This window comes from Triturus cristatus, chromosome 12, assembly GCF_964204655.1.
Source record: "Triturus cristatus chromosome 12, aTriCri1.1, whole genome shotgun sequence".
Taxonomy (NCBI): domain Eukaryota; kingdom Metazoa; phylum Chordata; class Amphibia; order Caudata; family Salamandridae; genus Triturus; species Triturus cristatus.
In genome coordinates, this window is record NC_140595.1 from 120,795,794 (window position 1) to 120,811,084 (window position 15,291).

Consider the following 15,291-nt stretch of genomic DNA (forward strand, 5'->3'; position numbering starts at 1 on the left):
TAGGTACTTGAGCCAAACTCTGTTCAGGTCCACCTGTGCATCTCCATATCGACATACACCATCACCCAGCTCAAGGCCATCCACCTTTCCTCACACAATACCATACTCGTGAGAGCACTGTGGTGCAGTCTTCAGCCACTAGAGTTAACCTAGACTCATTTACCACTACTCCCCATGACACGGAATTGAAAAGGATAGCGGCCTATGGTAAGCATATTTTTCCTCTATAAGTTTGGCCCTTTGCTCAGTGAAAGCCAGCTGCATGTTAGGCTGCTGCTCTTACACTCTCTGGGATTCCATGGACCATATGACGTCCATGGTCCAGCAAGCAGGCTGGGACTTTGATTCACAGACAATGCAAGATGGTTGTGATGCAGCCATGTGCACTATCCGCTGGAAACTGGATACTACTGATTCCTTTGGTAGGGCTATTAGCACCGGTGTGGCCAATCGCAGGCAAGCCTGGATGCGGTTGACCGCCTTTTCAGGGGACATTCAGGCCAGTCTCATGGGCATGACGGCGATATTGCAGCAGGAAGTGCAGGGGCTTTTGGTCAAAGGAGCCTTAAAGAGGGTACTGGTGACACCAGTCAGTTGTGGTTGTTATTACCACTACTTCCTTCAAGGTCTTCCTCTACCTCGACGACTGGTTCTTGAAAGGGGGTTTGCCCCAGGCAGACATCAACCTCCTCCAGACTACGGCGTATCTCCTGACAACTTAGGTGTGCCTGAGTCACACCTTACTCCTTCGATGAAGCTCTTATGCCCAGCTTCGTTGAGGAGACTCCAGGACATTTGGGCTATAATCTCAATGTTTAACCTCGGTCCTGTATCACAGCGAGGATGACTCTGAGCCTGCTGGGACTGATAACCTCCTTCATCTTGCTGGTCAAGCACACCAAATGGGGTATGAGAGATCCGAAGTCCCTGTAGGCCCAGAACCAGGGGGACCTATCTGACTTTGTCTAGATTTTGGAGGAGAAAGCAAAAGATTGTGAGTGATGGCAGTGGGACCTTAATTGTGTTGGCAAGAGACCTCTCTACTTTCCCTACCCAGATCTCACAGTGTTGACTGGTGCATCACTTCTGTGTTGGGGAGGCCAACTCGAAGAGGTGGAGATTAGAGGCATCTGCTCTCCAGCGGAGGACCAGTTCCATATCAACTTTCTGGAGCTGAAAGCCACGCTCTTGCTGTTGAAAGCCTTCCTGCCCTCCATCAAAAGGAAGCCATTGCCTATGCTTACAGACCAAACCACTGCCATGTGGTACTACAACAAGCAGGGCTATGTGGGGTCAAGGGACCTGTGAAAGAAGGCTTTGCATTGCTAGACATGGCTAGTTCACCAAGGGATTTTTCTGGTGACACACCACTTGGCAGTTTCCTTGAAAATCAGAGCAAATTAAATGAGACATCAAGCCTTGCGGATCATGATTGGCCGTTACATCCGGAGCTGCCCCGTTATTCTTTTCTGCAAGTGGGGAGAGATCAGGCTCGATGTTTTCATCACTGTAGATAATGCATGTCAGCACTTTTGCATGTTGGAGTTTTTTGCCGAGAGACAAACTCCATGTAGGGTGGAGCTCGGGCCACTGCCGATACCTCTCCTGCCCTGAGTTCTGAAGAAGGTCAGGATAGACTGGACCTGAGTCATCCTAGGGTCTCCTAATTAGGAATAAAAAGAATGGTACCCCAAGTTCCTGGGCTTGATCATTTGCCCCTCTATCAGGCGGCCTCTTCAAGAGGATCTCCTGTTGTAGCCGCAGAGCAGGGTTCTCTCCCCAAAATTTTGCAATCTACACCTCCATGTTTTGAAATTGAGCAGTGGCAGTTGAGTTCTTTGAACCTTCATGCTGAAGTCGTGAAAGTCATCTTGGTACCCAGGCATCCCTCATCTAAAGCTGTATGCCCCTGGCGTTGGGATATGTTTGTGGTCTTGTGCGCTACTAAACAGATAGACCAAATCCATGACTAACCGTCCAAAGCTCTGTTGTTTGTGCTGTCCATTTCCAAAGTCAAGGCCTTGCTTTGCGCACTGATAAAGGGGACCTGTTGGCTCTTTCAGCCTTCTTACAGGTGCCGGACCAGCCATCATTATTTAAATATCTCATTGTAATGAATTTCCTTAAATGGTCACAACATGTTTCCCCCTTTTGTGTTTTTTGTGCCCAATGGAATTTAAGTTGGGTCCTCACATTCCTCATATGTGCTCCTTTTGAGCTCTAATGCAGTTGTCCAATTAGTCTCCATAACATCAAGACAGCCTTTCATGTCGCTATATCATCGGGGCTACGGATCCGCGAGTTGCAGGCTCTTTCTGCTAACCTGTCCTTCAACACATTCATTGCAAAGAAGCTGGCTTTGCGGAGTTGAGCCTCCTTCCTTCTGAAGGTAGTTGACTCCCTTTCATGTTGCTAAGAATATTACTCTTCTGGGTTTCTTTGCTTCACCTCACTCCTATAATGAGGAGGAGAGCCATCACTGGTTAGATCCAAAAAGGGTACTACGCTTCTACGGTGATCACACCAAAAAACTGTGTGTGAATTATCAGCAGTTTACCAGGTTCACTGGAGCGAAGAAAGGCAAGGCTCTGCAGAAACTGACCATCTCATGCTAGATCGAACTCGGCATGTTGTCACAAGGTGCCAGTATTCAATATTTGTCAGGTTGCTATTTGAGTGTCACAGAATATGTTCACAAAACATATTGCCTATGCAATCAGGCCTGCCAGTAAGGGCACTTTGACCGCTCGGTCCTTACTTTTCTTTTTTAGCTTGGTCAGTTGTCGAACTCAACACTTAAGAAGAATTGCTTAGGTATTTATTCAAAAGTTGAGGTATCTCTAGTTAAAAGTCTCTATTCGCATAAGAAGTACCTTACCTCTGGTAATGCTTTTTCTGGTAGAGACGCGATCTAATTTCAGATTCCTCAATGACCCTCCCACCTTACCTGTTCCATGAACTGGGCTCTTTATGTAAAAAGATCCAAATTTAGGAATCTGCCCACTGGTCAAAACCAATCTGATTGACTCCATGTCTGTGGGCACTGATGCATCAAAAAAATAACTGATGCCAGCACGCTTTGGTGGCATGTATGTATGCATGCACATGTCACATCTGGTTTGGAAGGACGACACCGTGGAGATGCTTGCGGCACCCGCCAGCACGCATGTTTATTGCTGATGATTTTCCAGATCCAATCTGGCACATGAGGGAGTATTCAAAAGCTGAGGAATTTGCGGTTACAGAGTGTCTACCAGAAAGAGCGTTACTAGAGGTAAGTAACTTGTTTAAATGGCATCATTTCAGAAAACATGTTTACTATATCACTTATATAAAGTATTGTTCAGATTTCACTATGATAAAAAATGGTAACTTCCATAGAGTGCAGAGTTAAGAAATATCATAGACTTCGTTGACTTGCAAGGGAAAATGGGTCTTTGGGATTTGAGAAAAAATGTGTCTTCACTTAAGAAGGTCATAGAAGACCCAAACCTCTGTTGAATATACAATTGGAGGTCTTTTTTCCTTGTCCAAAGCTTATGTCTTCAGAGCATTATATCATGTTTAATATGGTTACAATCTTGTAAAACATGTTTTTTTTAAATCAGGAGACTATTATACAATTTTGTGATGGGCTTAGTGTTATATCTATATAGTGCAGAATACACATCTAGGAGTGTCAGCATGTTGATAGGAAACACATGAAACAGAATCTTATAAGAACACATTACATTTATGGGCAAACCAAAATAATGTGGTAATTTCACATCAGGTGTGAGTCTTAAAAGGGTCAGTGGGGCATACATATGAAAAAGAGAGAGATTACAATTGACTCATGTAAAAATGGAAATAATAAAATACCTTGAATCGATTAGTTTGCAAAACTGATTGCCTATCATTATAGACAGTGTGGGGAGCATCAGCATTTTGATTTTTTTAAATACATTTTCCTTGCTTGTGATCTGGTGGAGCCCATGGAGAATGTTGCCTCAGGGCTTCTTCATTTTGTCATTTTCTGTCTTTCTCAAGGAGCTCCTTGAATATTTCCGACCATGCGATTGTCTTGGGCAGCTGACCTCTGCAATGTGCAAGTGCTTCTAAATCTTTACTTACAGAGCTCGATGTGAAGCACCGTGCAATGAAAACAGGAAGACTATTCTGCGTTTGTTAAAAATATTGTGTAGTGCTCCATTCCATTTCACTCAATCAGACATCCCAATCCCTTTAATATAAAACAAAATAAAATAGCTAAATTATGAAAATATGTAACACTGCATAGAGACAGAAGAGTGTTTTAATGATAGTACAGCTAGTATTTTGCCTTCAATGATGTCCTCATGGAAGTACTTGCCAGACATAACTAAATTAGTAATTTCAACTTACTTTTTTCTTCTTTTTTTTTTTTTTTTTTTTAACTACGGTGCATTAACGTAGATTCTATCAGCCTATTGGACTGTGTGGAGTCCTTCTCCCATCCTAAATAACCTACCTTTGTTTCTCAGTGCCTGTGAAAGCTAGAAGCTGTCACTTTGTGCATTAGTTCTCACTCACTTTGACTGAATTTACACATGTTCCACATATTCTATAATTGATATAAAACACTTTGGAGCAGCAGTACCCTATGAACTAATAGCTTAGAAGAAAGTCTTTCTTTATTAAAGTAGTTCCCGATGTAAAAACGTCAATCAGTTTGACAATTTTTAAACAAAATTTTACAAAGCAAAATCATATTGGTGGGATGAGCGTATCAGTTACCCACACCACTTGTGTCTTAAAAGTATAGTGAAAAAACTATAACACTGAATAAACATTCAGTTCTTCAAAGCACCTCAAGGGTAAGTCAGTCTTGAGTTGCTCGAGCCTTGTTCATGGCAAACACCACTAACCCTGAGACTCCCAGTCTTTCTTTCTCTAATTGTGCAAGCCTCGCTGATGGATTACATGATATAGATATTTAAATAAACTTCCCAAAAGAGGTTCCAAAAAATTGTTTATTCTTTGCAATCTCCAGTGAGAGTGTTATGCTATCAGAAACTGTGTATCTATCCTGTGTCATTGGTGTTTTTACTACTTCATGTTCACTTGATCCTGTCTGACAATTATATGACCTAAACCTCATTTTTCTCAAGTATTTATAAGTAGCATTGGTGTAAAATGGACTAACATCTATAACCTGTGTTTGAAAGTTATAGAAAAACTTACATGGTCCATTTTTCTTACAGTTATGCTCCCACAGCATTTGATGCTGCGGAACCTTCCACCACACAGTGATAGTGACTTTGAGAGGGATTTGAAACTCGCACCTGAGGATGACCTGACCCCCACACCCTCTGTGGTTGGAGGGAAGGGGCACCCATGTGACACTGTGACAGTCCATCAGGCTACACGGTTGGAGATTGGAGATGGGTGTCACTCGGCTGGAGCTTTCACCCAGGGACATTCAGAGAGCAGCTCTGGGAGCTACATGGCTCCAATAGATACTACAGATTGCCTTAGCTTCAGAGACATGAACATGACCAGTTTGGGAAGGCAGCAGTGCCAGCAACAAGGGAGTATCAACCAGCATCTGGAGTCTCAACCACTGGAAGCACAGGGCCTCTTGGAGGAGCAGTGTTCACATGGACGAGGCAGCATAAAAGTTGTGAGCGAAGGTAACATAAAATTAGGCTTGGTGTTCTTGATACCGGATTTCTAATTTTTTAAGCAACAATGATCCACAGTCCGTGGCCCCTATATTAATGCCTTCTTGAATAAAATCCCGGAGGGCGTTAGCATCCCCCCTTCATGGTTAGCTGCAAAAATAATCTCCATCTATAAGAAGGGAGACAGAACCTCCCTGAGTAACTACAGATCCATCAGTCTGACTGATAACCTGGAAAAGGTTTTCTGCTATCAAATCCGATCTACGCTGCAAGACTGGTTGGATGAGAGTATGATTCTTTCTCCCTTCCAAGCAGGGTTTCGCCCAAAGGTGAGCCCCATTGACCAGGCCTTTCGCTTGAATCTAATAGGATGGAAATATCTGGACCTTTCTAAAGACCATCTTTACATCACTTTTGTCGATCTAAGGGCTGCGTTTGACCTGGTCCCGAGATGTAGTTTGTGTCTCGCCCTATCCAGATTGGGCATTGATCCTTGCTTACTGAATATCCTTAAGAGACTACATGAGGGGACCTATGCACAGGTGAGATGGGGGACCAATGGGGAGCTCACTGAATGCATGCCCACCGCACATGGAGTGCATACGGAGTGTGTTCTCACCCCAACACTATTCTCCCTTTATATTAATGACCTGGTGGACCACTTGTCAATATTCATCTGTCCCTACCCCTGGATAGGGGGTTGGCCAACACCCACAGTTTATATCTGTGGATGATACTGTCCTGCTCTTTTGAATGCCCGTGGGGCTGCAGAACTGAATAGTTTATCAGAGTACTGAGAATCGAGAGGCATGGAAGTTAATGCTTCCAAATCCAAGATCCTGTCTCTAAACCCGCACAAATCCCATAGTAGGCTTTTTTCTTTATATGTGCGGAGCTAAGCTCCAGCAGGTTAATCAATTTGACTATCTAGGGGTGAGGTTTCACAAATCTACTACTTGGAAACCCAATTATTGAAATCTGAGCTTTCATTGACTCATGGATCAACCTGTATTACTAAATGTTACAAAGCCACTGCACCAAAACCAGTGTCCTAAGTCGTAGACATTTACAGGGCCAAGGCACAGTCAGTAGCTCTATATCGAGCTGAACTGTGGGGGATAAAGGACATTAAGGGGCTGACCACCAAAGAACACGGTCTTATAAAACCCTTATTTGCTTTACCCAGCAGTACACCCACACTTCCCCTATGTTTTGAGATACGACTTAGACAAATCGGGGACATAGCAAAAATAACACCAGTATTTTTCTGAGTGTGATTGTGGTCCTCCTCTGAACTGACTACCTATAGGTCTGCACTTGAGGAGATTGTTAGCATGAGGAATTGCATTACTTCCTCCCGGTTCAGCAATGTGAAGTTGCTTGGGCATGTACTGGTCGGACCCTTTACTATGTAAACCTAACTCCAAGTCAATTGTTAAGGAGAAATATTGGACCTATGTGACTGAGTCATATCACCGTAATGTGAAGTCAATTGGGCTGACTGATTGGTTCCTGGAATTTAAACATGTCCCCTCTTTAGATTCTTATATGGACGCCTTTGTTTCACAGCTAGCCCATACCTTGTTAATGAAATCAAGACATGGCACCTTACAGGTGAATGCATTTACGCATAAATGGGACTTAGGTGACTCTAAATCGCAGAACTGCATGAGCTGCACTGATTGCATTGAGGATGTTGAACATGTATTGTTTTTTCTATTCACTTTATGTAAAATCTAGAAGGTCCTGGATTAGGTCAATATTTACTACTTTGGACACAATAGATTTTAGTGTTGCCTATCGCATTCTAAGAACTGACATCAGTATTCCTAGGGCACTAAGCCTGGGAAGTTATCTTTTAGCAATTAGACACATAAGAAAATCGCTGGGCCTCCAGCTTTAATTATTTAGCATGCTTCATGGAGATGATACACATTGGGCTACTAGGGCATTAAGCCTGAGTAGCTACCCATTATATAATCCAGCTTGGACTTGAACCCCTGTGCTATTGATGCATGTCTACATTCGAAACTGCTCTTCTCATGAACCATGCTTACTAGTATGACAGGACGCTCTTCCTCCTTTTAAATCTTTGGCCAACTGGATGCTCTGTTATTATGAACTGGAAGACATAATTTGCCTCTATGTATCGGTTTGCTCATTGGTTTTAAATATAACTTACATCTGCATGTTCTACTCTGATGTTTTTACATTATTATAAGTGTGCTAAATGAATTCCAATTAATCAATTGATGCTATACTTATTTGCATTTTAATTATGAATGCTGATTTTAATGTGTTTTATTGCAATATTTTTAATTGTCTGTTTTATGGGCTTATTCCCAGTGATGACTCCTATGCTTCTGGATCAAAGATAGTAATGGTCGATACGTTTTCCTTCCAAACTGGTTTTTGCTCTTAAATGTTGCAGATTCATGTGCTTGGTAGTTGATTTTGGGAGATAGAACATTCTATTTAAGGCGCCCTTATACTGGTATCGTATAATCACACAATCAAAGCTGTTTCTTTGATCAACTGCAGGCTGAGATGACTGCGGCACACTGAAGATGGGGCTGGGAGGTTTTCACATGCTAACTCATCTGATCAGATAGTGAGCTAGAATAATAACAGTCACATTTTGATTAATTTTGTGCCTAGAGTTTGCTGCTTGATGTTTATTCAAACAGGCTTACTTTGGCTGGCAGCCGTTCTGAAGGGCTTACTCTGCAGAGGGTGGAGGAGTCATGTTAACTCCTAGGGTTATCGATTCCTTTTATTATAGCCTTAGAGCCCACCGTAGTAGGCTCTACCAGCCATTAAAGGCCTGCTTCAGTGTCGGGTTTTAACAAGGGAGCGGCCCTTTAATGACCGGTAGACCCCGCTACGGCTATTAGAAAATTCTGCCCCTACAGCACATGTTCCAGTTTGTAAAACAAAGGCCTCACTGACGCCCAAGGAGGTTGAAATCCCCTTGGGCTCTGAAAGGCCTTTGTTCACAGCTGTGGCTGTGAACAAACATTGGAATGTTGATGCTCTGAGCTTCTACCTGTCATTAGAAGTAGGCCTGGGCAAAATTTCCGTTCCGTTCGCGGAATTTGCGATAAATTGGCATTTTCGCGTTCCGCGGAGAGCGCGGAAATGTCAAAATTTCCGCATTCCGCAGCTTTGCGATAATTTGGTTCTTGCTCGTGCTGTAAAATAATACATTCTCGCGCGCGCGCGATCGCCTTACCTGAATCCCCGCGTTCGCCGACAAGTTTTCCCGATCCGGTCGCGTTCTCCATGAGATGTTGTATTGTTTTAGCCATTTGCGCTGTCTCGCGACAGTTCGCGTCCGCAGTGACGTCATGCGTCGCACGATCACGTCTTTTTTCTCGCGATCATGCACCGCGAGACAACTGAAAACAAGATGGCCGCGCCCGCAAGCAACCACATGGGTAAGTTGGCGACCCGCAACCATGCAGAAAATCTCGCGAACATGCCGGAAAAAAACTTCCGCATCTTCGCGATATTTCCGCTTGTTTGCGGAGATTTTTAACATTTTCGCGATAATTTGCGAAAGTCGCTTTCGCAAATTCCGCCCATCCCTAATTAGAAGCCCAGAGCATGCCATTGTTTTCTATGGAGCGCTCAACATTCCAATGTTCTAAAATGGATTAGAGTTGTAATTATTGATTGATCCCCTCTCATCCAGAGACCTGTCTGGAGCAGCTGCACACTGTACAGAGATATAAGCATGTTTAAAAATAGTTCTTGTTTTGTGATTTAGACTCTACTTTACTGGAAAAAGGAAAGTTCTCCAAATGTTTTACTGACCCAATAGTTTACCTTCTAGGTAAGATTGCAAACTTGTTCATGCTGGTACTGCATGATATATTAAATATATTTCTTGAACACAGTAATTCCTCCAGGATTCATGGCTGTCACCAAATAAACCTGCGGTGGGACAGTTGACTGGATGCTTATGCTGTAGACACCCAGGTCTTCTGATGGACTGGTGCAGATGATTCATCAGTTTGCCTGTGTGCGCATTTGTCTTTGTAACGTTGATGAGGGACTTGGAGGAGGTTTTTCAGTAATGAGAGTGACAAGTACAACATTTATAATCCTTGGACAGATATGCAGGAACAACTTAGTGAAGAACTGTGTGTGTAATATAGACAGAGTGAAAATCTGTATGCTTCAATTCACTGGAATCGGTGATGACAGGGCAGAAAAGTAAAGTAGTTTCAGGTCAGGGAGCACATCTGGACAGTGTGATTATGGACACTTTGCTGATACAATTTGTCTTCTGTATTAAGGATAGATCCGTTCTTAGTTGTGGCCCTTTTGATGGTACTGGCGAAGCGACTGTAGGCACTGACACAAACAAGCCTGTCCATGGGGCATTTAGGATGTGTCTCTAGGAGGGCCCCTCTATTGTTGTTTCTGACCATTTTGGCCACTTTGTGAATGAGTTCTTCAGGGTACGATCTCTGGGACAAATTAGTGCTCAGCGTCTCCCCATGTTCCTTAAACTTTGCTACGTCAGTGCAGTTGCTCCTGATCCTTACGATTTGTCCCACTTGAAAATTGTTCCTAATGGCACTTGGATGGAAGCTGTCACAGCACAAGAGGGAATTGCATGTCCTCTGTTTTCTGTAGTGTTCTGAGCAAATTCCTCACTCCTTCGGGTACTGACGAAGGTCGAGGAAGGGAAGTGATGTTTTACTGGGTTTAAACATGCTCGATACAGCACAGGCAGGAGCAGCTTAAGTTACACACACACATAGACTCACATAACAGGTACAGCACAGGCAGCAGTAGTGTACTCCAACAACAGGTAGCAGCAGTGCCCTTATCCTTTAATGCACCAGATGGTTGCAGCAAATTACATTAGCGAAACTTTCCTCACAAATACAGATTGTAGAGCACAGATGCAGCGGTAAACACTCCCCTCTATACAGTGAATGGGATCATTACTTGCACTGGCAGCCCATGTCTCCTCATACACATAGGATGGGTAAAGGTCAGGCGGCAGCAGTGCAGGAATACACAGCACAGCCATTGCTCCATGTATCCATCCACCCAAGCACAGCACGACAGGAGTGAAGTACATGACCACCGCTCATGAAAAATAAAATATTCAAATGTAAATGCCTTACTGACTTTCTGAGACACACATGACCCACCAGCTGATGCCCACAGCAAGACCTGCACAGTCGGGAGTAAGGAATATGAAAGGCAAATTCCTTGGTGTGATGTTGAAGATGGCAGACAAGCATTGTAAGTTATTCAGACAAATGACCTAGTGTCTCATTGGTTGTTGATGGAAGTGGCGCCCCTTTCATTATTTGGCCGCATGAAATACCATCACAAATATCTTCCTATTGGTGAAGCTTTTAAGTTATAATTTAACCATCTTCTGTATTGTGTGCACCTCTTTTTTTATTAGAGGAAAAAGTTCGAATTATATTGAATTCCATGGTGCTGTGATGTAATAGGGCTTCAGGCAATCCTATTTAACTTCACAAATATGGTATTTTGGGCTTTGGGTGTTTTTTTTTTAATTCTGTAAACACTTTCAATCTTGGCAAATCATTGGAAATTGGCTACTAACCAACTTTTAGGTGACTACAATTTCATTGATGTTTTGGTCTGATTCCTTTCTTAATCTTTTTTTCTGTTTGTCTTTTTTCCTCTCACTTTTTTCATATTGTCCGTCCGTCTCTGCACACCCACAAACCCCCTTCCCTTTTCCTTTGTGGTGTTTTCTGCACAGCTGAGATGGTGGGCAATAATACCATCATACCATTGCCAGCCAGCCACCAATCAGAAAACAAACTGAAGAATGTGGGAGGCGGAGCTAACTTAGCTGGTAATCACATTCTCATTTTCTGGTCATGAGAGTTGGAAATGATGCAAGGTAGTCTGTTCGAACAAAACGAAGGTCAGAGCTAGAACTACCTTATCCTGTTTTTGGTTTAGTTTAGTGAATGAAACTGAATGTAAACACAGTGGAAGAAGCCTATTATGATTACTGTATCCATATGAACATTAGCAGTGTGACTCACCTAATACACATAGACTCAATGTCACTTCACATTATGCAACTAGCCGATTTCCATCAGTGGATCCCACAGCATTAAATAATGACTTGTTCTTGCTTGGAGGTATTGACACAAACGTTGTGTGTATCCTTCAGGAAGAATTTCTTTTTCTTCGCTTAATATTTGTGTGTTACTTCTACAGTAAAAACACGTACCATAGGGCTTCAGGATGAAGGAGAGTGATGGTGTATAAAAGATCTTCTGGAATATTTCTTTTGAGTTTACACTTTTGGGATATTTATTTCCTCACTATCTTACTTGGCAAGCACCGTCACTATTGTCTTCGGTATCACTAAAAGATTTCCTACTATGGGGCCGATTCCGATCCGGGTCGGAAAGCACTCCGACCGAGCCGGAGTCCTGCAGTCCGACCGAGCGAGTACGATGCGGCCATATGCTGCCGGACTGGGTTCAGTCGGACTCCCATAGAAGTCAATGGGGGCCGGGCGTACGACGCGTACATGGGCTCCCATTGACTGAATGGGTACGTTGCGGACAAGTGCGCCCCCTACAGTGGGTACGCATCGGTGCCATCCGCACCGTACATGTCTGTGTTGGGGAGACCCATGGGTCTCCCCCTGTGTCCGAGTCGTAGGGCTGCAGGTGACAGGGGGTCCGACACAGACCCCCAAAGGCAACCACCAGATGATTTGCGAGCCGGACACTCCGGCTCGCACAGCCTGTCCGACGCGTGCATTGTACTGGCTCCGTCGTGAATCGCATCCATTGCACGCCACGGTTAGCTTACGACCGAGATGTACGGAGCGGTTCGGACCCGGAAACGACTCGGTTGGTGAATTTCATGTAGCTCGCATCGTACTTGCTCGCTCGTACAGCTGTACGAGTCGGCCGGAAAACACGCGTATGGCTCGTAGTTTTTCCGGCCGGATCGCGTTCGGTGCCCTTCCGACCCGGATCAGAATCTGCCCCTATGTAGATCATTTGAATACTCATTAAGTGCATGCAGCGCTGGGGCTCGATTATGTCTCGACCTGATCTCCTTAAGCCTGCTTCTGTGTTGAATTATGATCTGGAGCAGGGTGGAGCTGAAGCTAAGCCGGTTGATCCTCAAGGACTGTCTGTCCCTAGACCGGGCAACTAGTATACCTTGGATTGCCTATGTTAAGCCATCCTTTTTTTCTCTAGGCAGGCCCGATACCTTTATGAATCGGATTTCTCTCTCTGCCCACGATTTGGGGAATGTTAAAAGATTATTTCTGGAATGCTCCCGATCAGAGAGAAAAGGCTTAGAACTTCAGAAGCCATTGGTTAGGGGCCACATTCTTTTTTAAAAACTGCACAAGGGATGGAGCATACTCGGGCTTGGTTCGCTCACAGCATGGTAGGTTTTTATTGGGGAGGTTCATGTTTAATCAACTGTACCATTTTTTGGCGTCTCCATGTGGGTGGGTATGGCCTGAGGTAAGGGCTCCCTTATGACAATGTGTCTTCGCTGGACATGCTCCATTTTATAATGTTGTGCTCCTATTTCAGCTGGCCTAGGAAGCGTTTATTAATCCCTTTAATGAAATCACTGCAGTTTAAACATGTCAGGCCTGCCTTGTACCTTCAGAAGCTCCCTACGGAGCATGTGACCTTTACTGTTTTCTCTTTTTTACAAGCTGTCTGGGTGTCCAGGAAAACGAGACCGGATTAACTGTTTTATATGTTTTGTGTTCTTCTGAGTAATCTTTTTGTCTGTTTTTTTTTACCAATGAATAAGATTTTATCATCTCTGGTCTGTATTCTTTTATGGTGATTTTATTTACCGAATAAAAATGTATTTATTGAATACTCATTAAGATGTCAAATAACAGGCTATTCTACTATCTTGAAAAAGTGGATAGGAAACCCCGTCAAAAATCAATAGTGCCCTTTAGCTACAAATAACAGTGTATTCATGTGCAGACTACACTTCAGCCCTTAACTTCTCACCTACTTTGGACCAGTCCTCTCCAATCATGCACTCAAATATACCTTGCTGTTAAGATAATGTTTGGTGCAATTTGATGACATGTTGCATTCGTATTCTGGCCTTGAATATTGTGGCTGTGCTCCAGGCTTTTGAAAAGTGCTTTTATTGTTTCAATGAGATACATTTAATGGTTTGGTCATTGAATTCATTTATAGCTGGTGTTATTTTTGTTGTAATAGATTCGCTTGCAAAGATTGCTTTGGTACAACTTTTTTTAAAGAGAGAGGTTACAGTGGTTCATAAAGCATGGCTGCACATATTGTACATTAGTGAGGAGCTTTCTTAGTCCCTTTGTGGCCTGCCGCCCTTTGATTTCTTGCTGTGACCAGGTCAGGATTCATGGGATTTGCCAACTACCCATTGGTATAGGAACTTGATGTGACTGGAAGCTTTCTTAAATCAGTCCTGCACAGGGTGCTTTGGCCAATTCTCATAAAATTGTGGTGCATCTCATGGAAATGGTTAAGGACTTCTTGCTGTGCGGTGGTTACTTTATGCCACACCTTTTCTCATTGTTTTCCAGTCCAACCTGGGGACCTCACTAAAATGATTCTATGATGCAGTTCATTTCCTGGGTTATCATTACTTTTTTTACAAGCCAGTTTCTCTCTCATCTGATTGAAGAAATGTCATTTTAACTCACTCTAGCCATTAGGTACTCCACTCTTCTCTATCGTTTTTCATAGCAGCCACTGAGGGTCAGATAGGGCTTCTAGCGCTGTGTTCAGGTAGTGTCATCAGGAAATATCAGTGCTTGGAAAATGTTCTGCAGTATGCAATAGAGAGGGAGTTTATGCTGTTATGGATGTTGCTAGAATTCTCTGGTTGCTAATATAAGATGTTTTATCATGAAGGTATTCTTAAAAATGATGTTTACGAGGTAGGTATAGTCTGGAGAAATATTTGCTCTGTAAGGCAAGATATTGTTACAGATCATATTACATAGTAAGTACTACTATATCTGGTGGTGTGAGTGCAGAATAGTAAAATTCTGATTTTAATAGACAGTATTTGAGAATACCACGTAACTGATGCACAGATATTTTATTTTTCTCTGCATAATGCAGGAAATTATTTTTGTATAGCACTTCCGGCTAACCCCTTGATTCCTCTACAGATGGTGACCGCATAGCACCTGTAGGGAAAACTTGTCAGACCGACAGGACCGAAAGTAAGGCTGGTCCTAGCACCTTGAGTGCACAGACTATCAGTCGCATCAACTCCAGTGAAGCCAGACATCAATTCCGAAGCACCGAGGTTGCGCCTTCTGCAGAATCACCAGCCTCGAGCTTTGTAATTCATGACAAGGACATGATCTTCAAGACGATGGAGCCGCTTACACTGAAGCTTAACGTGCTGAAGGTGAGAGTGACTGATCTGCAAGATAGGATTGTAAAATGACTGATTGCCTGTGATCTATGACACCATTAACCAAATTGCCATAAAGCCCACGAAAACATGCTTACTTTCATGATTTTAAAATTGGTATGCCATTTTGCAGCAGTATGTTTAGAATTCTAGAGGTAGATGTTTATAAACACTCTGATTTGTTCTTATGCTAGATTTTTGAGAACACTCAGATTTG

The 15,291-nt window shown here is 43.2% G+C and overlaps 1 protein-coding gene across 1 annotated transcript in view; it reads left to right on the plus strand.

Annotated features, from left to right (window-relative positions):
- LOC146772835 (rho guanine nucleotide exchange factor 11-like) overlaps window positions 1-15,291 on the plus strand; it is a 337,239-nt gene that overhangs the window by 255,520 nt on the left and 66,428 nt on the right. Inside the window, 4 exon segments of the mRNA XM_085637036.1 lie at window positions 5,223-5,651; window positions 11,404-11,499; window positions 14,774-14,806; window positions 14,809-15,068. Of these exon segments, the coding sequence (XP_085493162.1) occupies window positions 5,223-5,651; window positions 11,404-11,499; window positions 14,774-14,806; window positions 14,809-15,068 (818 nt within the window).